The sequence below is a fragment of the Caenorhabditis elegans genome, chromosome X (genome assembly GCF_000002985.6).
Source record: "Caenorhabditis elegans chromosome X".
Classification (NCBI taxonomy): Eukaryota; Metazoa; Nematoda; class Chromadorea; order Rhabditida; family Rhabditidae; genus Caenorhabditis; species Caenorhabditis elegans.
The window spans coordinates 6,996,741-7,023,978 of NC_003284.9; the positions used below are offsets into that span (position 1 = coordinate 6,996,741).

The 27,238-nt window shown below is 33.4% G+C and overlaps 2 protein-coding genes and 6 non-coding genes across 10 annotated transcripts; 6 read left to right on the forward strand and 2 right to left on the reverse strand.

Moving 5' to 3' along the window:
* Window positions 1-112: 112 nt before the first annotated feature.
* Window positions 113-8,835, reverse strand: tyra-2 (Tyramine receptor tyra-2; the record flags this gene model as incomplete). 3 transcript variants are annotated; one of them, NM_001038448.5, is made up of 13 exons in its annotated part: window positions 347-427; window positions 480-591; window positions 639-770; window positions 825-1,015; window positions 1,062-1,162; window positions 2,106-2,205; window positions 3,913-3,930; window positions 4,165-4,359; window positions 4,406-4,593; window positions 4,854-4,974; window positions 5,023-5,136; window positions 6,391-6,439; window positions 8,603-8,607. In NM_001038448.5, 13 exons carry the CDS (start codon window positions 8,605-8,607, stop codon window positions 347-349), a joined length of 1,407 nt encoding a protein of 468 aa, NP_001033537.1. The 3 variants fall into 3 exon arrangements, with proteins under 3 accessions (NP_001024521.1, NP_001033537.1, NP_001024522.1); NM_001029350.7 differs by lacking the exon at window positions 3,913-3,930 and having other exon boundaries at window positions 113-427; window positions 8,603-8,835; NM_001029351.6 differs by lacking the exons at window positions 6,391-6,439; window positions 8,603-8,607 and adding an exon at window positions 5,198-5,248 and having other exon boundaries at window positions 4,854-4,968; window positions 5,022-5,136.
* Window positions 4,034-4,054, forward strand: 21ur-12511. The gene has a single exon (NR_071415.1).
* Window positions 8,836-10,164: 1,329 nt separating the features above from the next.
* On the forward strand, window positions 10,165-10,276 carry R173.11. Its single transcript, NR_071416.1, has one exon. It is a non-coding gene; the product is annotated as an Unclassified non-coding RNA R173.11 (non-coding RNA).
* A 7,744-nt stretch (window positions 10,277-18,020) lies between these two features.
* R173.8 lies at window positions 18,021-18,086 on the forward strand. Its single transcript, NR_071417.1, has one exon. It is a non-coding gene; the product is annotated as an Unclassified non-coding RNA R173.8 (non-coding RNA).
* A 3,969-nt stretch (window positions 18,087-22,055) lies between these two features.
* Window positions 22,056-22,110, forward strand: R173.5. Its single transcript, NR_071418.1, has one exon. It is a non-coding gene; the product is annotated as an Unclassified non-coding RNA R173.5 (non-coding RNA).
* On the reverse strand, window positions 22,056-22,110 carry R173.9. Its single transcript, NR_071419.1, has one exon. It is a non-coding gene; the product is annotated as an Unclassified non-coding RNA R173.9 (non-coding RNA).
* An 842-nt stretch (window positions 22,111-22,952) lies between these two features.
* R173.10 lies at window positions 22,953-23,078 on the forward strand. The gene has a single exon (NR_071420.1). It is a non-coding gene; the product is annotated as an Unclassified non-coding RNA R173.10 (non-coding RNA).
* Window positions 23,079-23,292: 214 nt separating this feature from the next.
* Window positions 23,293-27,210, forward strand: cah-5 (Putative carbonic anhydrase 5). Its single transcript, NM_076785.5, has 6 exons — window positions 23,293-23,398; window positions 23,496-23,593; window positions 24,669-24,780; window positions 25,382-25,542; window positions 26,430-26,747; window positions 26,915-27,210. Exons 1-6 carry the CDS (start codon window positions 23,350-23,352, stop codon window positions 27,107-27,109), a joined length of 933 nt encoding a protein of 310 aa, NP_509186.3. The 5' UTR covers window positions 23,293-23,349; the 3' UTR covers window positions 27,110-27,210.
* The last annotated feature ends 28 nt before the right edge of the window (window positions 27,211-27,238 follow it).

Consider the following 27,238-nt stretch of genomic DNA (forward strand, 5'->3'; position numbering starts at 1 on the left):
ACTGCCAAAAGTACTTTGAGTTACTCGATACCGTCTCTGTCAAATCTCGCATTCGGACACTGTATCTTGAGATTTTTTCGATAAAGTCAAGTGTTTGGTACTTAATATTAAAAAAATTTAGTCTGTAAGTTTATTTTGAAACAAGAAATTAGAAATTGAGAATGAGACATTAAAACCGAGAAAAAGCTAGGAAAATACACCTTGCTTATGGAAAAATGGAAGCAATAGAACCCGAGATGGCAATTGACATGGTTGCTTTATGCTGCACAGAGCATCTACAGTAACTGATAAAAGCGGTAGAAGTTTAAATGTACAGAAAAAAGAATATAATCACTAGGAGCATAAATTAGACACGAGAAGTTGAGCTGGGTTTCTTTTCCGAAGTGAAAAGGCGTTTTAAAGCAATTTGATAGTCTCTGTTAAATACCTGAAAAAAATAATACAAATAATAGCATCAGGTTTTAATTTGAAAATCTTACCGTATAAATGATAGGATTCATTGCGGAATTGCTGTACCCAAGCCAAGTAATGAACATCTCAATGTGAGCATTCGGACTGCAATCTTTGCAAAATTGAACCAGCACATACATTCTATAAGAAAAATTAATGAATTACTTGTTTTGATTTTTAATTTTTACGTGAAAAATGGAGCCCAGCAAACTGTGAAGCATCCTAGGATGATGCCAAGTACTTTGACTCCACGTCTTTCTTTGGCTGCTGATATAGCCTTAGGCTTTCGCTGTAGACTCTTACGGTATATACGCTCTTTCCTGAAAATAAAATTTTGTGTTTCGTAAGGAATAAGAATTAGTCAGTTTTTTTACCTATTCTTATGACGTTTTACTTTTTCATAACTGATCGCCATAACACTCCTCATAGGCTTAGCTTCTCGTTTTTGAATCGCCGATTCTTTTTCAATTGGTACAGATTTTGAGATTTTCGCTTCTCTTTTCATGTATGGAGCTTCAGTTGGACCAGTCACCGTTGCAGTCACTGTTGTCATTGAAGTGTGATCCTGGATAAAAATTAAATTTAAAATAAAAAGCGTTTAACAATCTTACATCTCGCTTTTCATCCGAGTCTTCATCTTCACACTCGTCTTCTTCAATTATTGCATCGTTTCCATTGCCAAGTCCGTTTTCGACTTGCCCACTACTTTCGCCTATAAATTTTACATTTTTGAAAAAAATTTTATAGCTGTGATATTGAACTGACACCAGACTTTTATCGACTACGGCAGGGGAAAATGATTAAAAATCATTCCTATGGCAAGGAAATATAACAAATATCATATGAAAACTGTCAAAAAAAATTTGCAATGTTTTGTTTCGAGTCAAAAAGTGTCTCCCACTAATTTTTTGGAAGTCGTCAAATAAAAAAAAAGTGTTCTTCCAGTTTAGTGTTTTAAAAGTATTAATATTCCAAAACTCTCGAGATTCAAACCTTCGACAGTACTTTAAAGTTCTGGATAAGTGGCGCGAGCAGTAAAGTTTTAAATTATTTTCAAATTTAGTTTTCATTTATTTTTTACAAAAATTTTCGGCATTTTTATATTTGCTCAATTTAGTACTATTCGAATGATTTCTGGTACTTGTGCTTGATACCATTCATTTTTAAAATTAATTCAACTACTAAACGTGATGTTTATTTTCCATGTTCATTACAGAAAGGTAAGTTCTTAAACCTAAAGATACAAAACACGATTTTATTTAAAAATTTAATTTTAAAAAATGAGGGGGTATAATACACCTGATTTTTAATTGTTTCCCTACTGGATCCAGTCCAATTTAAATTCATATTTGCTCGAATTTTTTGATTTTGTGTCATTAGTCATGCACCTCAATCACTTTTTAAACTTACGTTCATTTTACAGTATATTTCGGTCATGGGTCTATTCATAAATTCCTAAAACTACAGAATTTAATAAGGAGATGTCTTCAAGCAAGTTATAGCCTCTCAAAATATTTATTAGAAATGGTCTATGTTGAACAAAAATCTCTAATTTCACTAATTTGTCCATAGAGCACTGACCAAAACTTCACTACTTTAACAGATTTTAGTTAAGAAAAATCATATTTCCCTTTCGTTCATGAAGTTCAACTCACTATCTTCTTCCTCCTCTTCCTCTTTCGCAAACTCATCTGACGTCGGCAGGACGTGGCTAATCTCATGGAGAATAGTTGACTCAATGTGTTTTCGAATAACCTAAAAACAAAGATATTATTATTGAAGAGCATGACCCAGTGGTGTTCACACTAAACGCTTTCCAATCAGACAATAACCACTCATCAAGGGGTTGAATGTAGGAGTTAAAATCACCACACAAGAGACGAGGAGAGAAGATTTTCGAAATAGAAGAGGGTAATTAATATATGAAATTTTGGTTAAATTTTCCTTGGATTACTGGTTATCGACCCATTAGAGAACTTTCCTATTTCACACATTCAATGTACATAAACTAGATACAAAGAAGTGGGGTTTACAGCTAATTTTGAGTGATGAAGGTGCGCATCCTTGCAAGAACTCATAAAATGAACAAAGAATTAAGATAAAACATATTGGATTCTGAAAATAAAAGAAAAACTGAAAAAGGGGAAAAGTTCATAAACTAGGATGCTCACCTACCAAATATTGTTACTACTAATTTATGTATTGATTTTATTTATTTTTGTCTTTGATTAACAATTAAAACTGTCAGTTTCACTAGAAGCGGTCGCGCTGCCCACCATGCTATTAGAAAATGATAAGAAACACCATCGGCATGTTCACATCATTAAAGGAAATAGAGTTGAAGCAAGCATCACCAGTAGCTCTGTTAGGAAAGTGACGGGCAGATAGAATTGAAAAAAGGATAGATTCGAAAGATTCGGGCAAAATTTTCCAATTGCTTTTCGAAAGTCTGGGCGGCAAATTTTTTAAATGTTTTCCAATTAGGACATTTCTAAAAATTCTGTTGAAACTCTAGATATCGCATTTAAAAAACTGGATTTCGCAATTTTCCTTTTTAATATATTATTACACCCGCCACTAGCTGAACTTGTGTGTACTCAAATCTAGGATGTTTTCATATTTCTCAAAAAGTTTTTAACCGATAAAAAGGTGGTTGTATTTTTAAAACTTTTTTGAGTTCAACATTTTCTGAAAATCAGAGACCAAAGTGTAGACTGTCAAAAAAGAATAGATAGGTAGATAGTTGTTTGTCTTATTCGGCTGAATTCGTGTTTCAAACATTCACGTTGTAGATATTTTCGATATAGTTAGTTTATTTTGTGAACCTCATTCTTCTTGTGACAAGTTTTTTTTCTATAATTTTTAAGGAAGAAAATGATAAATTTTGATGGAAAAAGGTTTATCATTGAAATTAAAACGAATTCAAAAACATTTTTGGGTACAGCTAATACAGAAAAAACTAACTATGTTAAAAGTATCCGTTTTAAAAAAATATTTGTACCGTGTATACTTTTTCATGTTTTTTTTCAGAAGCAAAGTTAAAATAGAAAGCAAATCAACAGTTTCTGTTAATCGATTTTGTATTGAAAAAATCATCTATATTAAATCGTTTTTAATTTAAAATATTTCGAAAGTTATATTCAAGGTTTGTATTTTTTTGATTCCTTTGTCAATCTTGTGTGGTTCTTTTTTCAAGGAATTTATAAAAAATTCATGCGTGGACAATCAGAAAAGCGGAAAATCCATGCGTGGCAGTGTGCAGTATGACTATCTGATTTGAATTTTCAGAACCTCGGTTTCTAATTTGTTAAACGTCTAGTTTCTATATTTCTGTTGCAGACCACATACACACACACTCTAGTGCTCTATAGCTATGGGGAAGGTGTTGGTGAATTGAAGTGGTGTTGTGGACAAAACACATGGTGAATAAATATCAAAAATATGTATGAAAATGGTTCTTACATGAGACGAGACGGCCAGCTAAAAATTGAGGAGATTTATTTTTATGATTACATACATTTATTTGTAATATTGAACAGTTTCTTCATTTTTGTATAAGGATTCATGCAAAATTCATGGTTGATAATGAAAATCATACGATGAAAAATGCGGGCTTCATTTTGCTTTGTTGGTTGTAAGATTTATTGAAAAACGGTTTTTTCTTATTTTTAACGATCTTAAATTGTTTGCAGCAAATTTTTCACTGAAACTCACCTTCTGACGGTAAATCTGCCGAGCGCGATGTTTTGCAAACGCTTGATAGATTTTGAAGTATACAAAAAACATGAGCAGTGTTGGAATGAAGAACGAGCCTGTTGCCGAGTAGACCGTGTAGCTAGGCAGGTCCAAAAATGTGCATTGGCGGACTGTATTGTTCTTTTCGTAGATTAAATTTGGAGTTTGAGCAGTCTAAACGATGATTTTGATTTATTTATCTCATACTTATAATAAATACCTGTTTCCAGCCGAGAAGTGGTGCAAGGGATATCAATGCACTAGATATCCAGACTGATAATATCATTATACCCGCTGTTCTCTTGTTTCTTTTACTCATATAAGCGACCGGACTGGTGATAGCCCAATATCTGTCAAGACCGACGATTGAGAGGTTCCAGATAGAAGCGGTCGAGCAGAGAATGTCAGCTGAATTTTTTGATATATATAGAATATTATTCTGCTTGGAAGGTATTTTTCGGCCGAATTCTGCCCAGACCTGTGCGCATCAGAATATTGCCTTTTTTTTGGAATTTTTTACAAATTTGGAAAATCGGCATTTTTCAGATTTGCCGAATTTGTCGGAAATGAACTTAGCGAACGACTATTTCCGCTAATTCTTCAGTCTATTCATCTAATGAATTTCACTTTCAGAACATTATCTTCATACAAACTTTTTCTATTATTACCTGACACAAAAACTTCACATAATGCGTCAGGAAAAACCCATTCTCCAGCAATAGCATACACAGATGATAATGGCAAAACTATTAATCCGAGAGCCAGATCGGAGAATGCCAGATTACCGACCTGCAAGGCATGGCGTACTTGTTTTATCCAAGTTTAAACTACACATACCAATAGATTAGGAACAGTTTGAAGTCGTGGGTTTTTGTATAGCACTATGAACACCAGCGAGTTTGCAAAAATTGTCCATAACACCAGTAGGAAGAGTGCGCTTCCTTTCAGGATCTGAATTGTTTCATGTTGGTGATATTGATTTCTGATAAATCCCTTCAAATTCCCAACCAACTTTTTAGGGCAGAAAAGAGAATGATGGTCTACATCTTCTCCTGCTCCTTCTCCTTTTTCTGCGAAGCACATATGAGATTAAATGGATATGAGCAGTGTGTATGTGTAATATTATAGGGATGAGAGCACACACGCGTGCGCGTGTTAAAACTAGCCGTGGACACAAATTTATGATGATTAGTTGTTCTGGGTCTCCCTAGTAGCGTCCCTGGTATGTCCTGCTCATCAAACTTTTTTTCGTGCATCCTCCCGTCATTTTGTCCTCTCACCAATGGCCACTTCTATTTGTCGTCAAAACTTTGGATGGGTGTATAGAAAAATTTAGGTTTGGGATTCTTATTGAGTTTCACCACAGATGTGTTTGGGACATGACGGATATTTCAGAATGTCAGAGATCATGTTGGGCAATTTCAACAGTAATTCTTCAAATATTTAATGTGTTAATCACTGTTCTTGACAAGAAGCTTCCGAGTACTTTCTAGAATAGGAAAATTAGTTTTTGTTCAATGTCAGTATTTAGTATGCTCTTGCCTTCTGTCCACACTTATACAACCCGTTGATTGCTGAATGATCAATGAGGGCAGGTCAACTAGTTCACAGATCTTCCTCACTTTTTTTCACAGTGTAAATTACCTAATGATATGACAAAAAAACCCTAAAATTCAGTCTTGCTTCAACAAAATTGAATGTTTTCAAATAAAATCCGGGACTGCTTTGGAATTCTGATCAAACTTCAAGGAGGCATATATAATCAAAATTTTCAGATTTTTGATTCAAGCGATTCTCAATAGACTTTCAACTCCCATGTTGTCGACTTTATCAAATAAATCTCAAAATGCCATGTGATGCTTTGAAATCAGATTTTTTTTCGAAAAATAAAAATCAACATTTTTGTGCGGCAGAAACAACTAGTGGACCCATATTCCGCATCAACAACTATAAATAGCAAGCCAATCAGGGACGGCTGTTGAGAAGAGGAGAAGTCTTCTTGTGCCTTTTGTGGAGGCGGAAAGAGATTATGCAATTTTCTTGGCTTCAACCTAAATCTTCAAATCTACGAGCATACTAACACACACAGAACCAAAGATTTGGATTTGTACTGGTTTGGGTGTGGGAAGACCCGGTTATGACGTTTGGCTCAACGAAGGGAAGTCCTGATGTGAACAACTAATGAAAGTTCAGTGCAAAACTTACTTGAAACAGCGTGTAAGTTTCGTCGACAGGGCTCATCACATAACTCGACCTGAAAAAACACAGTTAGCTTGTGTACATTTTCCATGAACATTTTCAGTTTTAGAGAGTATGGAAAGCAATTACTTTTGACTTACAAAGCATAAACATTTATTGTAGATTTTGACTCAAAATGGATCAAATGACCAAAAGTCTTTAAAAATACAAACATACAAATACAGTTTCAGACAGGGTTTTTGAAGGCATTTAAATTTGCATGCTCTGAACGGAGTAACAAACTTTGGGATTTTGCTTTATTATACTCAAAACGGGCCAGGACTACCAAATTTCAAAATGAATAGTTCTGAAAATTTCTCAAAAAAATTGTTCAAAATTTTTTTAAAGCCCATTTTCAGCAAAAATCGCGCAACTTCGCTGCTCAATTTTTCAGAATCTCAGACTAAAATATTTACAACTTGTGCTTCTTACAACAATTAGTACAAACGGACATTGTGTCAAAATATGCCAAACAAGGATGAAACCTACTGTAGGTTTTAACAAAACGTTTTAAAATTGCAGACTAGGCTTTGGCAAATTGCCAAATTATTTGAAGATGTTTTGAGATTTCAGAGCATTGCTGCATCTTCGACGAACTACATTATCAAAGTGAAAAATTCGTAGAAAAATTAATCTCCATTTTCAATTGCCAAAGGTGAAAACTGCAAAATTTTCACATTTTTTTTCACGACTCCATATAAAAAAAACTTATTTTCATACTTTTTTTTTTCAACTGAAAACCGGGAAACTTTAGAGGAAATAGAACATATGAAATATTTTCAATTTTCTTTCTGTATATCACAAAAACATAATATTTTCCATGTTCTAAAAAATACGACTGATAAAAGGTCTGGAAAATGACGTAAAAACAAGTTCCTCCTAGACACATAGATAATCTTGTGACAATATCCTTATTAATCTTGAATTTGAATTATTGAGCGTGGCCATGAAGACAAAAGGCAAAAATGGGGAACGCAGGAAAAAGAGACGTTATGAGCTCACGACAAGGCGCGACTGAGTTTTTGTTTTGTAGATTAATTGAATTTTTGAAAAGAGTTGGATGTGTATGTTTGTGTGTGTATTTGAAGTACGTGTTTTGCTTGTTTGCTATAAGTAGGTCCGTCACAAACTCCACAAATATTTTTTCTCGATTTTTTTTCATCTGCTATGTATGTGTGGAGTGAAAAGTTCAAAGATAAATTTTTTAGATTATTCAAATATTCAATACTGAATAAATCACAGGTCACCTAGAGCCAATACCTCAATTACATTACTGATCATTGATCACTATTTCGAAAATTAAATTTTCCTCATCTACTAGCTTTTATTGAGTGCGAATTAAATAGCCGTTTACTTGCATGATAGTTTATTCCGCCATTTATGGCCGAGTTGATCTCTATCTCGTGAAAAAAGATGGAAACATTAGTTTTTGAATTATTAATTTCTTATTAATTTTTTTTACCCCAAAACTTTAAAAAAAATTATGATGAGAATTAAAGAAAGTACATATTGGTTGTATAGAGAGAAGACTTGCCTGAGGTCCATTGAAGGGAACCGGGAGATTAACATTTCAATGTTAAAAAAATAACAAAGAGAAATAGGTTTAGCTAGTATATCTGTGTATTGAAAATTATAATAATTTCAAAAAGTTAAGAAGCAGAATATAAAAGAAGCTTTTTCTTATCGCTTGAAAAAATTTCACAGGTGAATGATAAGCTTCTGTTTTTTTGCCTTTCTGCTTTGTTAGAGCAAAAGCTCATGAAAGAACGAATCGCTAATATGAAAGGCTGATATTCAAAGTTTGCGGTTCTCAGAAACTCATTTCAAATTGGGGGTTTCTGCAAAATTATTGAAGACTTGGCAAACTGAACATGCTGCTAGAATTTCATATTTGGTTAGCACATGAAGTTTAACTAAAATGAAAGTTCAGCTAGCCTCCTACACCTTTTTTTCGTCACAGTTGGAGGTGAGTTTTCACCTGCAAGGTGTTTGCTCGGAGAGAAAATAGAAAAAATAAAATATATCTAACTTATTAAAAGCTGTTTTTGACAGCTTTTTAGATTTCAAGTATAACGTATATTGAGTTTCTAGAAGTTAGGAACTCTCCTACAATCCTATCTTGTCAAAATTTCCCCCATACCAAAAATGAAATCAGAAAAAAAACAAAGAGACAACTCACATCATCTTGATGACTCTGTTTTGAGTACTTGGAGCTCTGACAATAAGCTTTCTGGTAACTCTTGGCTCACCGCCAGGCAGAAGTTGCAGTGTTTTTACTTGTCTGGATTAGACACAGAAGTAGTAAATGGAATAAGATGATGAATTACTGAAAATGTGATGCTACTGTGGCATCATCATTGTTGTGTGACAGTGGGGATAGTTGGAAGAATTATAGAGGCGATGTAGGAATGTGGGGGCCCCCTCTACACTCTAGCACTTCTCCACAACGGATAAGCCCGCCCTCTGGTCAGACAGCAGCAGCGGCAGCCGGTTCAGGATATGTGACGGAAAAAAGGACGATGACTTTGCCGGAATGGAGCACTAGAAAGAGTATAGGGCTTTCTGTTTCTTTTTTCTTGTCACACCCAATATATCAGACAAAAATGAATGCCGTTATTTTATAACACTCTTATTTTTTCCCATTATTCTTAAGAGCCTAAAGCTTAGGCGGATCAGCGAGAGATTTTCAAAAACATACTTAGGAATGAAGAAAATTCGTTGAAATACGATTATTTCGTTATAGAGCCAGAAAGATATCACTAGACGTTTTAGAAAAATTTGGATAATAGTGAAATATTAATTGGTCAATATTGATGGTATCTACACTCAAAATAAAAACTGCGTGGCGTGTACGCAGAAAACCGGATATTAAGGTCCAGCCTTTTTCTTGTCAACTCACGTGGAAAAGGCAAACTTCGGGACCCCAACCAATATCAGGCCGCCGACGTCTGACGAGTTCCGCGCGCCGCTGCATTAAACTCACTGTGGGCGTGGCGAGCTGTCTCCGTCCGCTGCGAGTGAAACGTTTTCTGCGTACATGTTCCCTTTTTTGAATGTATATTTAAAATAGTTCCACACTATTTTGAAAATTCTATTATAATTTTTGTTAATTTTAGCACTGTATAAATGGGATTTAAAAAAGTCGCAATTGGTGCAATAGCTTTAGTTTTGAAAAAATCTGGTATTTGAGTCAATCAGTTGAACTTCAATGTTCAACCGATGGAAACAATACTCGCTTTCCGAGAATTTAACTGTTTTCACATATTTTATTTTTTTATAATAACTAGTTACATCATTAAGATAAAAGGTGCAGCAGCTTAAAAACAGCGATAGAAACAAAAAATTCTCAAAACATCTAATAGGATAGCACTATGAAAAAATCTTTCTAATCCGATTGCCCACGGCATGGAAAAAATTTGATAAAGCATGTACATCAAGGTGAAGCAATACAATATTTTTCATTTTGCAAGAAAGTTTTATGTGCGAACACACGTTTGGAGTTAGGATCAATAGCGTGTGCAGCGGATTAGAAGTATTGTTTGCAGTTATAGTTTTATTGCGGCTAACTACAATATAAAAGAATTTCAGTGAACAGCGGAAAAAGTGAAGATATTGTGAGCCTCAGAAATGAGTTGAGTTGCAAAAAGGTGGGATGCAGAATATAAATAAGTACGGGAAGAATCTAGTGTTGTGAGAATCAAATATTCAAAAAAGAAACGATCAAATTTCATTATTACCGAGCAGCGTGCTTTTTGAGGAAATCGCAAATAGACAGCAGGTCACAGAAGTGAGCAAATCACGCATGTTTTTCAGCTCTTGAAAAGAAATTATGGAAGGTTGAACGCTCACGTCATGCATATTCAAGATCTTAGTTTATGTTGAACAACGAATTTAAGCGCATAGTTTTGCAGAGAGAAAACTTTCCCAACATAGTGCATTAGGAAAACTTTAGGAACTACTTTTGACTCGCAGTGCGACAATTTACGCATTTTGGGCATTAAGATTTTCCCACTTAAAACAACTTTAATTGTAATGTGGTGAAACTTGTGAAAACATTTAAATTATTAAATATATACCAAAAAGAAATGTGTTAATTTAGAGAAATTTCTGTGCAAAAATCAAAAAAAAAAGTTAGAAATTTTTATTCGCAAATCAAAATTCCCAAATGAGACCCACCAAATTGTCTGGGTTTTTTACTTTTTGTAACTAATTTATTCGACAGTAACCAATTAATTTTGTGTACATTACATATAGAACAGACTTGAAGAAATTCAAAAAAAATCATCACAGTTCATTTTAAACGATGCCAAAACTAAGAAGCCATAAAAAATCAATTTGTTGATGTTTTTCACCTCTTTTCAACTGCATTCTATGAAGAACAATTATTATTATTGTTAATGGTTTTTGACTACTATTTTATTTCAATTGATACATTCTGAATCAATCAACAAAAAGAGCTAACTTTTTTGAATCGCAAATCCAAATCATTCAAATTATTTTTTCAAACACTACTTGTAATTACAAGTGCAGTTTTCAGTAATCAACTCTCATGGGACAAAAGCAAAACAAGTGAAGTCCTATCTCAACATTATCTTTTTAGGTTTTATAGTTAGAAAATCATATAATTAAATACTTGTGAAAAATACCAGAAAATTCCTTTCAGCGCCACAAGGGGAATTGTTTTTAAAGTATATCTAATATTATTATAATGATAAAACTTCTCAGATTTTACATTTTAAATATGTTTTGAATATTTAAATTAATATTTGTTAAGATCAAACATTTATCTGAAATATCAAAAGTGACGTTTTTTTTTTCGTAATTTCAGAAAAGGACGAAACTTTGAATGAAATTTTTGAAAAGTTTAAAAGTCTTAGGAGTGTTTTATTTTAATACTTGCTCTGTCTTCACCTTTTTTAAAAACTTGTAGGTGGAGAACATAAATCAAAAAAGAAGGCACAAATTCTACATGCTGGTAACTGGCTCAACCGAAAAAAGAGGGTGTAAACGGGACAACGTTTTGCATCACTCGGAACTTGACAATTTTCATACTGAAGTGTTTCTTCTACGAGCCCTACACTTTTTTGACAGACATGTGTGAAGAGGAAACATTTCAAATGTATAAAATGAAATAAGAGTGATCCAATCATAGACAGATAAAAACCTGAGCGGCGTCCGGATGACAGATCAACAGGAAATATGATTTCAGACGACACCCCCAACAGGAAATGTCAGATTGGCAACGGGGTGGAAATTACAATTGATATCATTTTTGGTACTTTTTGGATTTTTTCGGGATATTACGTTGCGCACAATTCTACTTGCATACTCCCACACATTCACACTTTTTTTTTGAATAATTGTAATCAAATGTTTTTTTTTAGAACAGCATTTAATTATACACAGTTTAAAAAGGGAGTACAGCCTGTGAGAAAATGATTTCAAATTATTCCTAAAATGCTAAACGGACCACATAGCATAATAAAACTTTTCCAAACATTTTGAAAATTTTTTCAATTAGAGTCCAAAACGGGGAAAACTCTGTTTTGAACAATTTTTAAAATCGCCAATTAAAACATATATTCTTGTTCAAAATACTCATATTCTATTGGCTTGGTAGGGACGTTAATGAACATTAAGCCAATTGAAAAACATAGAAACGGTTTTTATTTGTTTCACAATTTGTGGTACACCACTTTTGAATGTTTAGTGACTTACAAAAAGTGTTCAATTCTTACTGTAAAATTCCAAAAACAGTTTAAGTACCTTATTAGTTATTGTTTTAACTATAAAATATTTAGATAACTCGAAAAAATTGATGAATAGAAGAAGAATGACTAATTGTTTTTGATTATCCTTCTTTTGTGGATAGAATTCGAACCAAAAAGAGAACAGCTTTGAAAGATTTCAAATGAAAACACAAAAGAGGCAAAGGAATATCTTTTTTAATAATAGCAATCCTGCAGGACAGACAATAAAATTTGACATTCTTTTCCTCATTCTTCAATAATCCCTTCCGGATCTTTGAAAAATCTCTGGAAAAAAGTGTGTAGAAATTGCAAAGAAGATTGTGCTTCGCCAAATTTGCCAAAAATTTAAGCCAAAGACGGAAGAGGGCGACAAAACAAAACAAATAACTAGGCGAAAACCTGGAAAAGGGGAATGAAAAAGAAATAGTGAAAGGTTTTTGTAGAGTTTGGCAAACTTCCTGGTTGTTGGACTGAAAAAGCTAATAGAAACGAATGTTTTCTTTTTGGTACTTCTTTTTTCTCATAGTCAGACGTATTTGTCACCCAATTATAGACTTTTTTATTCCGTTTGTTTTTTTTTTTGCGCTTATCATGTTTTTCATTTTTCTTCTTTTCTCTAGTCCATTTTCTAATTTCAAATTATTATAATGACTTCTTCTCTACTGCAAAAAGTGAGGAAGAACAAATTAATGACAAAAGGCGGAACCGTCGTGAAGAATTGAATAAAACCGCATGTACGTCAAGCCTATTTTTTACGCTGGCACTTGTTTAATATTCAAAGAAAAACACAGGTCCAGCGAGGAAAATGGCAGGAAATGTCACTTTTAGAAGAGAAGAAAAAGTGACAAAACTATGTGCAAGATGAAGCAATTTATATGATACGAATGGAAAATGTGACAAGCATTCAATTTACTAAAAATATTAGATGGCACAGATTGTGTTTAAATACGATGGCTCAAGAATTGGAACAAAAATTTGAAGTAGAAAATATAAAATACAAAATAATTGTTTGCTTGGACAAAAACTTTGTCAGCGTAATTCGAAATGAAATTCATTTCCTGTGATACACGCCCGTCAAGCTTGACTCATTGAGGTCAGCATATAGCAGCTAATCCGCCCACTTTAGGACGTATGAACACAGTTTGCGAATTATAAGATTTTGATTGACCTTAATCAGCCTCGTAGACAAATATGTCAGAGTGAGGGAAGTCGTATTTGTCGGTGATAGGAAAACGAATGGAACATATGGATATACTTGGAATCACGTCTTCTCACTATTCATATGATGTATGCTGTTTTTTCTTTATTTTTTTTATACCAAGATAACTTTTTTGATCTAATTTCAAGTTATAGATAAATTGTTTATATTTGAACACCAGAATAGGTTTCTAATTTTGTTTTAAAAATTAAAAAAAAAGTTTTACTCACGGATCTAATTTAAAAAAATAATATAAGATATGGATATTGTCAAAAAAATTGAGCACAGAGGGATTAAACTGAAACGTAATAACAATACGTTGTTTTTAATGGTAAAAGCATTTTCATGTTGCGCTCACACAAATTCAGGAATAAGTAAAATAGTTAGATATTTAGTTAGGAATAAAGATCAATTTGAGTTATGAATGCGTAGGAAAGAATGTAGAAATCAAAACTTTATCAAAACATCTCAGACCCCAGTTGTATTTTAGATTACGAATTTTTAAGTGGGAAATGTATGCTACAAAATTTTGAAATATGGTTATGTCAGTTCAAAAAAAGTGAAAGCAATAAAACTGTAAAAAACTTCAATTTCAAAAGAAAGATGGGAAAAATGTAACAGTTTGCAAGGTGTGCAAGAAGAGGAGCCAATTATAGGTATTTATCTCATCTCGTGTTCTATGCATTCTTGAAACATTTTTCCTTGAGCCATTTTTGGCCAAACAGCAGCACAGAGGCAGTTTTGAACAAATGAATGACACATACACACAACGATTAGGACGGAATTTGTTAGCGAGTCGACTTTTTTGTCCCCCGACTTCTTTTTAGTAAAGAGCAATGACGACCAAAGAGCACAAAGGTAATTACCATCGTTACATACTCTGCTGGGCCACCCCGAAACTAGGTTTCCACATTTGTGATGTATAAAAATAATTTATTTTGAATAAATATCTGCATCTGCAATCTCTAAAAAACTTACCAAGATCCTCCCAGTGAATCTGAAGACACTTTACAGCAACAGTTCTGTAATTACAAATTTATCAATCAAGGAGGAGTGTTTGTGTTGATAATAAATTGCGAAAAAAAATATTCATATAAAATTCTTATACCAATGTTTACCCCATAGAGTTACAAAATTTTGATATTGTTCCAATTGGAGGAACCAGTGTTATTTTGGAGAATAATTTAAAAATGTTTGGGTTTTCGATTTTGGTATTACAAAAGCAACCAATATCCGAAATTGTTAAAAACTACATTTATCGGTCCAAGACCAAATTAATCAATTCCTATCTTAAAGTAGATCAATATCGCATAATCAAACCCTTTGAAAAATCAAACGAAGCATTTAAATCACAATTTGAATATTAAAATTAAATAGGTAAAACAGCCGTTTTCATAGTCGAACTGAAATTTTATTTAATTTGGTTTCTAATTTATCGATACTCTCTTACTCCAAATGAGATGATTACAAAAAACATTGGAACATTTCATTGTAGCTCGTTTAGCACTGTTATAGTGTTTTAAAGCAATTTCTATTTCATCTCAAAATATATGATTTTATTCCCCCGAAAATGTACAGAACTTTAAAATACTTTTTTGTGGTTCCATTTTTACTGGAAGTTTTCAAGGAAATCAGTGCACAAATATGAAATTTGTTTAAAACTATGAAAATATGAAATGTTTTCAGTTATCTATATTTGGCTTTAAGAATCACTTTTTAAAAAAATCTCAAAAAATGTATGTGAAAAACAAAAGGTGGGGTTGCCGATCTTATTATCCACTAGAGAATAAAAAAGCAAGGCAAACAGAGTTAAGTTAGAGTTGCGTATTATTTATTCCGATAAAGCCTTGCCCCCACTAATTTGCAAGTTTAAGCAAATCAAGTGGCAAAGAAGAAGGTGTCGGAAGTACGACAGCAATTTACGAAGAAGTCAAAATTCTGTTTAAAGAAGCTCAGCCGAATGAGCAACGATTAGAGTGACGTTGAAAGGCAGCAACTAATGAGCCGTTATAAAAAAGTTTCTAGAGGAAAAAAGTATTCACAGATCGAATGGTCACAAGATACGAACAACTTCTTAGACTTTTCATTTGCATCTCGTTAAATACACTTCCATATGACCAAAGTGAGATGACGAGATTTTCCGTTACGTTCTACAAGTTTACATCTGATGTAGTTTATTATTAGTTCATTATATGTCGTAAGGGGAAAAGCGAATAAAACAAAAACCAACAAGGCAAAACTACACTTACTTGAATGAAAAGGCAAAGAACATTAAGACATTTTTGTTTCCAACCGACTTCCTCCAATCAAAAGTCTTTAACAATGAAAAAGGTATTTCACCACTTTTACTTTTTTCCGGTATTAGTACGAGGGAATACTTTAAAAAAAGGAATGTAAAATGGAGCCAATTTTTAATTTTTGTCATCACTTTTGTGACGAGTTGCTATCGGAAAATTAAACTTCGTCCGTTCCGATAATTACTACAGGAAAGTTCAGAACCCAGTTTGAACTTCAAATTTCAAATTTGCCATATTCGGAAAATGAACTGTGGCATAAGATTACCAATCTAATGATAATAAGAAAGTTTTTCAGAAAATCCACATTTTAGACGATCCTATAGAAAAACGAATGTCAATAGCAAAAATTGTTTTCTCAAGTTTTAGTTTAAAATGCTGTTCCATCTGGCCATCTAGTATTAAATTAGGTGTCAAATTGCAGGTTTCGAAAATCAATTTGTGCCTGGTAATGCGCCGTTGTAGAAAACATTAAAAGTGTAGTTAATGTGCACTTATTTATTTTTTTTTAATTTTATCCTTCCTGAACAAATGTTAAATTTTTTGATGGTTTGTTTTTTTTTTTCAGAAAATTTAATTTTGTGTAGCTTGTCTCCGTATTTAAACTTGTATTTTTATCGAAACATTAATTTTAAAAAACTGATTCTAAAAAAATTGTTTCAATAAGTTTGAAAGTCTAGAATAGGTAAATCTAACAAACTAAAAATTAGAAACATTGAAATATAGCTGAAACGCAGACTTCGGTGTTCTGAAAATCAAAACAACAAGTTGGAATTATAGTAATTAAAGCAACATACAAAAATAAAAGTCTGCGGAAATTGAACTTTCAAATATTTTAGCCAATCACTTGTTAGATTCCTTCTGGCACTCAATGAAAAAATTAAAACATCATGAAGCTTTTATCGGCTTCTAAAACTACGAAAAAAAAATGCAAATGTGTAATTGCTAACTTTTTGCCGTCTTCTTGAAAACAATTCGACATGATGACTTTCATCAATAAGAAAAAAAAAACTGAATATCGGTACAATAAAGTGACCCGCCTGCGCAGAGCACACATAACTTCAGAGCATTGCAGCAGTCTTCTCCATGCGTGGCATCTATTAATATTCAATAATCAAAATGTATACACTACTCACCGAAAATTAAAGCTGATACAAGACGAAAGGTGAAAAATGAGAGTAGTTGCCCTCCATCTCCCTCCTACTTCTTCACTTTACGTCTAGTGCCTCTCTCATTAGGATGGATATGGATAATGATTATCAAATTTCTCAGAAAGTGAGCGAAAATGAGCTTCTGAACTAGAAGCAATCGTCGATGAAAACACTTTTTTCTAAACTGTTGGTGTGAAATGTTCAGTAGTGTCAGGTTTGAAAAACATGTGTCTCCATATGATATGTATTATTATATTATTATTTCTGTCACCATCAATTTCAGGCTGGAACACCAGAAGTACGTCTGTAGTGAGAACGCTTCTAGACATATACACATACACGTGTCTAACCTCGTTATATTTCATTATAAATTGGAAAGTGAGCGGAATAACAAGCCACGGGTTTATAGATCACAGCGGCAGAAACTGAACATCTGGCAAATCAAAACAAAGTCAAGAATCAGAACTGAAATTCAAAATGTCTTTTTTGTTCAAGAGGAAACAAACTTGAACAAAACGAGTTTAAATTACAGTGCCTAAATAAAAAGTGATTGTTACAGTTAAGAAAATCAGAAAAAAAATTATTTTGAAAAGCTGAACCGCCAATTCATTAAGAGCATGATTGCTAGTTAGCTACTCAATACGATAACTAATTTTATAAAAATCCAAAAACTGAACATCAAAAAGGCATAAGTCTTGGCCGACCAACTTCTACGCAGCACCCTCATATTCTTTAAATTTTTTTTTGAAATTTTTAGACAGATTAAAACCATAAATGAGGCAAAAATTGCGAACAATAAATAATTCATTTTTTCAGGAAATTATTTTCATTTCAAATTGGAATAAACGAAAGAAAATTTTGACATTTCTCTTAAACTCTACTGTGAAAATACTGTGAAAAAACTTTCATAAAATTCTTATAACTTTTTTCTATTTCTACATAAGTGTATCGAAAAAGTGAACACTTAAAATTGAAAAAAAAAAACAGATCAAAATTTCATGGAAATATGCTGATTTCAAACAGAGAATAATGTAATTTCTTTGGAAAAAATAGAAATATAAACGGTAGTTATTGAAAAGTTTTTAAAATTTTTTTTATAACAGAGTTAATTTAAATAACTGTTTCAAATTCAGAAAATAATTTTCAAATTTTTACTCCGCATAAAAGCAAAGACGTCTGATCGTTGATCAGACTCAAAGGTCCCGAAACACGGAAGCAAGGTCAAAAAGAAGTACCGTGCGGAACTTCAAGTGTCAGTCAAATGTCTAAAAGTATCTCGAGATGCGGTGTATTTGTGTATGCGAGAGTGAATCAACGACAGCTTTGAAGGGAAGTAATGCAAATTGCAGATAGGCGTGTTGAATGTGTCAATTACACTTGTACGTAGTGACTGGATAGGTCCTGATATACTTCTCAGTTGTAGTAGTTAGAGCAATTTTTGAGATGGAAATAAGTGCTGAGGGATTTCAATTTATTTTTATTAGAAAGAAAGAAACATTTTGTAAAACTGCTCGGAGATGTTTATATCTGAAATATGTGCTTTTTTAATATTTACGAACTTCATAATTCATAATTTTTCAGTGTTTATTTTAACGAGCTAAAATAAAAATGTAGTAATCACTTTGTTTGAACAGAAATATACTTTTTTTTTAATGCAAAAAATTCAAAATTTCCATCTGTTAATTATACAATGAAACTATTTCAACAATGATCCATGTTTGATTGGGCAAAGAAAACTGTGCAGGTGATGCGGAAATATTGCAAGCTTTAAAAATATTTTTTGGCAAATCTTCGGCAAGTTTCTCAAAATTGTCGTCTTTGGAAAATTTGCTAAAATTAACAAGTTTGGCACAATTTATTTTAAAATAACTTGTTATATTTAACTTTATAACTGTTGGAAACTACTTGAACAAAACCTGAACATCATATATTAAAACATCTTGGTTTACGATTTTCAATAAATTCTTCTAGAAAAGTTAACATTTCAAATTCAACAAGAATTCTAAAGTACCAAGTAACAATTTTATCAAATTGTGATTTTGTATAGGAAAGTTTTTGAAAAATCTAAAGTGCAAAAAAACGCAGGTCACAAAACATTTATTCCGGGAAAAAACCAGTGATTGATTTTGCTCGTTTGATATCTTCTGGAAATAGGATACACATACATATCAACCGCATATCACGAAACTCAAAGATTTTGTTTCAGATGGAGAACCACTTAGCTAGCTTCCGATGCACATCCGATTGTCCTATGACCGCCACTTTGCTTCCGAATCGTGTCATCAATTTTCAAGGTTTTCTTCATGCAAAACATAAAGTTTCATTTGTAGTTTTGTATAGATAAGAGTTAGTGGCTTGCCATAACTCAAAACTGCCGAAAAATTGTTTTTTTATAACTTGAAACTGTTGAAGCATGCAGAATCAAAAAGGGGATTAGATCGCAAGTTCTAAACTATTTCCCAAAACTTCGAACAAACATTTCTTGGTACTCTGTCGAACCGAACAAACTTTTACACCCGTCCTGCCCTGCTTTTCTACCTTCCATGTTTACTTATTTCAACTGTAGTCTTTTGGGTCAACTTTTTCTATTTTCTTTTCTTTACTCTGATCCTATCATTTTCTACAGATCGAATAAGTTGTTTCGTCATCTCGATCTTTCAAACAATAGTTTAATTTTGTTTCAATGACTATTAGGTCAGATTTTGGAACATGTCTTGTCACTACCAATTATCGAAAAGTCTTGATCTGATGTTTACAAAAATTTTTTTGCTAACTTGAATTGGAAATTAAAAAAGTTGGTACCTGAACACTGAAGAATTTAAAAAAAATAGAAGAAAAAATAGAATGTCGTTCACATAAGTTGTTCTTCTTCATTTCACCTTTTACCATGAGAACGACATTTTTAAATATTATTTTCGACGACTATAAATTTAACAAGTTGTTATTTGAAAACCAATTGTTAATGTTTCAAAATATGACTGTTTTTTTTGTCTTAAAAACGCGACTCGAGAGAAAAATCTCCACGTTGAGTCATATATTGCAATGTGTGATTTTATCGTAGAATGTGTTCATTTTCACATTTTTAGCGATTTCTTGTGTTTCTGATTGTGTTGTTTCAAAATGACAATTATTTGAACAAAAATTGTCCCATAGTTTTAAGGATTTAACATTATAGTAAAGCTGTTCAAAAAACTTTTTTAGAATTTTTTGGTTTACAGTCAAGAAGTGTTGAAAAACAGTTTTCATATCTCATAATTTTGGAAGAACACTAGAAAAATTGTTTTTCTACGAGTTTTATGTTTTAATTGTGTTACAGTTATTCGTATTTAAACATTATAAAACAACCCTGCAGCAAAGCTCAAAATAACTAGAAAAATCGACATGTTAGAAACATTTCACAATTTACCAAAACTTGACTGAGAAGTTTCAAAAATCTTGAACTTTTTAGAAAAAAATAATGGAAATGTTGGACTATAATGAGTGCAGTTAGATTTAGTAACCATTGACAATATGCGGTCTTTACATTAACTGAAATTTATACACATCTTTTCATATAGGGTTAATAATTGGTATTTTGGTATTTTTCTAAGCTGAAGAATTTCATCCTTACCTTTTTAGTCAAAAAATAATTTTAAAAATGGGATTATAAAACACATAACCAAACTTTTCGTATGATTCATACAGTGCTGGCCAAAAAGATATCCACTTTTGGTTTTTTGTGTGTAACTTTTTTCTAAGTGGTTATTTTGTTTTGAAACTTCACCACAGTGTTCACAAAATCTAAAAACACAATATTCATCAAAAATGTTCAACAGATTTTGAAAAAACTTCAGAAAAATTCAAAAAAATCGAAAAACTAGAAATATTGAAAAAACCGAGGTTGCAAGGAAATGACAATTAAAGTACCGGAATATGAGCAATTGGATTTAAAAACAACATAATTATGCTTAATACTTTGTCGCGTATCCGTTTGCATCAATAAAAGCTTGACAACGACGTGGCATCGAGTCGATCAGCTTGTGAATAACTGACATGGGGATAGCTTTCCAAGCGTTTTCCAACTGGTTGAATTTGGCATCTGCATTTGAAGCCCGAATACCTCCAAGACGTCTTTCCAACTCTTCCCACAAATGCTCTATTGGATTCAAGTCCGGAGACTGACTTGGCCAATCGAGCAAATGCACACGACGACGTTGAAACCAGGAACGCACATGAAGAGAAGTATGCTTAGGATCGTTATCCTGCTGAAACACGAAGCCACGGCCCACATTTTGAAGTGCCCAGGGTCGCATTGTAGTTTCCAAGATGTTTTCGTATTGAAAACGATCCATAATGCTTTGGATTCTCCTTAGTGGGCCCATGGAAGTGCTGGTGAAGCACCCCCACACCATGACGCTCCCACCTCCATGCTTAACGGTTGGGCATTGATACTTTGGAGAGTACCTAGAGCCAACAGGACGACGTAACCAGGAATTTCCATCACTCCCGAACAAATTGAACTTGCTTTCGTCAGACCAGATGTGTTTAGCCCATTCCTGACGTCCCCAACGAAGATGCGCTTTTGCCCACGCAACTCGAGCCATGCGATTTTTCTTACTGATGAACGGTTTCTTGACTGGCTTTCGTCCGTGTAGTCCTGCTTGCTGTAAACGTCGACGAACAGTTCGTTTACTTGGTACAGGTTCATTTGGAGAACTTATAATCATTTGAATATCCGTGGCGGTCCTATGCGGATCTTCTCTTGCTGATCGGAGGATGTTGCGATCCATCCTATGGGTTGTCACTCGAGGCCTGCCGGGCGAGATTCTCAAAGCGACGGATTTCTAAACATTTATTATTAAAAAATAATATTTTTCGAACTCACCTCAGTTTGGTACTTCTTGATTACTTTCCAAATAGTCGACGGAGAACGTTGAATTTGCAGCGCGAGCATTTTCGTGGGTATTCCTTGTTCGAAGCCAGCTACAATGGCTTTCTTGACGTCCAAGGAAAGATTTTTACACCCAACAGATTTTACCATACCTTAAAAATAATTTATCAACCAAACAAATCCAGTGCAACAAACAGAGTGCGTTTTATTGATAATTCAAAAAAAATAATGAAAATTGGAAAAACGAAAAAATCAAAAAATTGAAATAAAATTCAGAAAAAATCGATAATCATGTAATGTTTGGTCCGGAAATTTGCGTAACATTTCGCTTTATGCACACGGAAAAATTCAAGTCAAATGGATGCTTGAGAAAAAAGTTACACACAAAAAACCAAAAGTGGATATCTTTTTGGCCAGCACTGTACATATATTAACATCCAGATCGATTTTTCAAACGGTCAATAGTTGCCAAAAACATTTTGCAACGTTGCAAGCCTTGACGCACTGTAAATCCTCGTCCTTCCGACTTTCATATTGCTCCAATGATCATAACTTTTAATTACTCAACATCCTATTGGGTTTCCACAATTTCTCTTTGAATTGCCCCAAATAACAATAAAACTCAAGTTTGTTTCGGCTCAAAAAAAATGAAGATTCGCTGCCACTCCCCTGGAACCAGTTAAAACAAGGCTTGGGCGGTTCTCGGTTTTATTTTAAAGATCAGTGACACCGAAACTACGGAACAAGTGTAAAAATTCATATCATACTTCTTAATGTGCTCCTTGTTCGCGTCACTGATCTTCGAGTTGAAGAAGGAAGGATCGAAGAGTTGATGGATGGATGCTCTTGCCCTCCCATCACAACTGACAATATCTCTCACAAGTTTGTTCATTCTTATCTTTTCGTTGCCATCATCCCGTCTATTTATCTATCTTTCACCCCATCAAATTAAAGTTGTGTCTAGTTAAGTATCATTTCAAAGCCAATTCATTAACAAATTCAATTGGGTCATAAATATTTCCGTTTTTCTTTTCCGGACCAGCGGTTGAAATAGTTTGAAGATGGCATACTATTGGAAATGGCCCAGGCAGTCATTTCTACTTTGTTTCAAACTACATAGTTCACATTTCACTGGTCATTTTGATATCGAGTATAAAATAAAAACTGTATGCATGAGAAGTGCACCTATTCACAAAGAACAGTCATAACTCAAACCGTCATGTCTTATCAGTATAATTTATCGGTGAAATACGTTTCAACTTCAAATGAAAGATCTATGCTTTATTTTCACCCTCATTCGTATTGGAAAATTAACACAGCGTTTCTCCTCAAATTTCAATGAACATGATCTCCTTTTTGCTAAAGGTCGCCTTGAAAAAAAAGACGAAGAGGTCCTCCTCTTAAGATGAATCGACACATTTTCTTTGCTTTTCTAACCAACAAGGAGAGATTCTTTATTGTTGCCATCTTCAAATTTGATATTCAGAACCGGGAGAAGAGGCCGAATTGAATTTAGTTTGTAGCATTCTCGGCTTCAACGCCTGACCTTCCTTTTTCCTTTTTTTTCTAATATTTTTTACTGTTCCCAACAACTTTTAGTTTACAGATACCTTTCTGTAATAATAAGAAAAAACAACTCGGAACACCAAGACATCTTGCTCCTATGCCGTCGCATCTGCTGGTTTTATCTTTGCTCGTAGCACTGCTTGTAGGTGGGTTGTCTGATGAAGATATCCAATTAATACTTGTCTGTCACCAACTGAGATTTGACAAAAGAGCACACTCGAAAGTACTTATAATTTGTTTCAGTTGTCTCGTGTGGTCCTGGATCCGATCATGGATGGGGCTACGACGAGAATAATGGGCCAGACACGTGGCAGGGAAAATGCCAAAATCATTTGAAGCAGGTTTGTATGTTTTGTTTTCAAACTTTCGAAAGTGTATCAAGATGAAATTTGAAACTCGAAATCGATCATAATCAAAAATATCGTTCCATCTTGAAACAAGACAGAGTGTTCAAACTTGCAGGTTGATGGAGAAAACCTATCAATCACAAAATTAAGCGGGTTCCTTTGACACTTTTGACATGGAAAAACTTTGATTTTTATCTCATTCCTTTCGAATTATTTTGTAAAATTTAAAAAATATATACGATTGGAAAGTTTTTAATGAAGAAATTGTTTGGAATCACTTAAATGGTACTGAAATGTGCAAATATCATAGTGATAATTTATAAAACTTCTGGAGAATGTTCTCATCGCAGTCAGAATTGGTGCTAAATCAGTTTTCACTTATAAAACTGGAAGTCGACCAAAGAATAAAGTTTTTACTGAAATTGTAATTATTCAAACATGCGAAATTTCTTTAAAATTCTCAAATTAACCAAATCCTTGATTCAAAGTTTTCGAAAACTCATAATTTAGTATTGTTTGGTCATTACGGATTATTATCAGTATATTTAGACAAAATCTTCATTGTCGCAACTCCGTTTAGAATTACGAACCAAAGGTTTTTTTGTCTATTTGATTGCTTGTTTGACGTCAATGTTCATATAAGAAACTGATATGATTTCAAACCTATTTAGAATTAAAAATTCTTAAAATAAAGTTTACCAGGGTAGATCGAAAATGTAAAGGTATTTTTTTAAACAGTGTCACTATTTGATTATTTTTTGAGAACGTGTGTGAGAATTTGTGTTGCCAGTAATTTTACCAGTAAATTTACCAGTAATACACCAGTAATTGTTTTTCTGATATCAACAATTAACTTAATCTTTGAAAAATGTGAAAATGTGTTCCAACTATGTATTTCCAATGAGGAGTCGTTTAACCTCTTTCAACAAAAGCAAAATGTTGCCGAAATTGGAAAACTTTTGAACCAAAAACCGTTCCATGCACACTGGCAGTGATCACATTTTACTAGCTATTTCTATCTGTCCTTAGACAAAACAGAACACCTGCAGACACAATTTTCCGTTTCCAGTCACCAATTGATATTCGTGCACCCGATGTTGATTATGCCCTATTGCATCGCATGCACTTCCTGAATTATGATATGGATGGGAAAATCGAGTTAAGCAACACAGGAAGAACATGTGAGTTTTGATAGACAATGGAAATAACGGGAGAACGAGCATCTGAAATTAACAATAAAATAAAATAATCGATCATCTTAAAGAAGGAGTATCGTCAATGGGGAAGTTGTTTTAAAATGCAGTATTTGTACTCAAACTTTCAATTATTGCAAAAGAAAAAACGAAAAAAATCCGTTAACATTCAGCATTTAACTGTTGAAATCGACGAAAGTGGCTGAAAGTGGCTGAATTTGAATTTCGCGCGCAAATGAATCCTAGGCCACCACGCGATTTCTAGGCCATAGCCGTAAACAAAATATTAATTTGAATGTAATTATTTCGAGCCTTAATTCGCTTTTCTTTCTCAAAAAGTTCAAGAAACCTGGGAAGAAGGAATTGTATTAAGTATTTTTTCAAAATGCAATGCCAAAACAAATAAAAATTCGAAAGATCGTCGTGGCCTAGGATTTCTCTAGTTAATGTTTAAAGATTTTTTCGACGTAAAATGCTGAATGTTAACGGATTTTTCCCGTTTTTCTTTTGTAATATTCGTAAGTTTGAGCACGAATACTACATTTTGAAACAACTTTCCCATTGACGATACTCCTTCTTTAATATTCAGTGTTTGCCGGAGGATTCGAGAGTTGGCAGCACAAGCAACCAATGATCCAAGGCGGTGGATTAAAGCACAGATATAAGTTGGCACAGTTCCATTTGCATTGGGGACAAAACGACGCTGTCGGATCAGAACATGCTATGGGATCCTTGCATTATCCAGCTGAGGTAAAGTATCAAAAAATAAACTGAATATGGTTTATGTACATCGCTGTTTTGTCAAAATCAAGAGAATGTTTGTTGACCATGATTTTTCCTATTAGTATTCCATGCAATACATTTGTACAATATGATTTTGAGTAGTAGAAAAATTAATACGGACGCAATCATAACGTGCAAATAACTATTTTTAAGAAGGAGTAACGATTGTGGAAAAATTATTGAAAATGCATTACAAATATTATCACTTACAGTCATATCAAAAAATGAGGAATAAAAATTTTGGTAACAAGGATTGAAGAGCTTAACATTTTTATTCTTATACCCGCTCAAATTGCAATAATTTATGCGTTAATAAATAGTTATAGCAGAGTTGCAAAATCTCTTTATCAACTTTATCTTTGGCAAAATCAAAAATGCACCAAAATGCTCTTTTCCTAAATATTACTTTTGCTGCTTTATCACCTAAGCCAAAATTTTGCGTCTTCCATTTGCTAAACATGTAAGTAAGTAATGCCTCCCCATCAAACACTACTTCTTTATGAAAAACTCCCAAAACACTTTAACATTGAAGATTACTGTCTATTCCTTCTCATTTTTTTCACGTGGCTGCGAGAATGAAAACTCGGCTTTCCTTTTATGACTAAAGAAGTCTGCTAAAATTCTTTTATTTGAATAAGGCTTTCCGACTATCTGTGGTTAGAAAAAATTATAAAACGTGAGTGTCCACAAAAAAGCGTCTCCACAAAATGTAGTAATTATTCTCAGCATCCTATTAAATTAACTCTTATTTTTACAAAATTGTGTTTGTAATTAACAATGAAATTATTTCAATTACTTAAATTTAAAAAGTTAAATTAAAGTTAAATTAAATTAAAAAGTGTTATTACTTTCAGCTACACTTGGTTCATGTTCGCGAAGGTTTAACTCTAAAAGAAGCACTTTCCCGACCTGATGGCCTGGCTGTAGTTGGTGTATTCCTTGCAAAAACCAATGATCCAGTTGCCAACAAATTTTCCCCAATTTCCGAAAGACTTCACGATCTGAGACACTCTGGCAATAAAACAGAGTTAAAGAACTTCCGTACCAAATATGTCTTGCCACTAGACACGGAAGCGTTCTATCGCTATGAAGGAAGTCTCACGACCCCAGACTGCAGTGAAGCTGTTATCTGGACAGTGCTTGCCGAGCCAATGGCGATCTCCAGTCACCAGGTGAGAAGTATACGAAAAACAAAGTTGCTCTATTGTTTGCCTTCTTTCCGTGCACACCATGCCAGTCAAATAGTGAAAATAGCAACAAAAAAAAACTATTTTCTTCGGAGAGTGTTTTTTTTTAAATAAAAAATAAACCTTATATATTATTTGATACATCCTTTCAGCTTCACCTCCTTCGTCAATTGCACAACAAGGAGCTAGTAAAGTCGGATAAAAATTACCGCCCCCTTCAGCCTCTGAACGGCCGTCGCATCCAGTACAGACCAAGCAAACTTGACCGAGCCATGATCTGCTCTTCTTTTGCCACAACTTCGGTTATTATCACTTATGTCGCAATTTTGTCAGCAATGCTTATTTAGAAATGATCTCTCAGGTTGTACATTTTCTATCCTCTTTTTTTTACTATTGTTTCTCAACTAATTTACAGCAATTGTAAAAGTAATAAAAAGTTTATGTGACCTTTTGTGCGTCGCGTTTTGAAACTTATT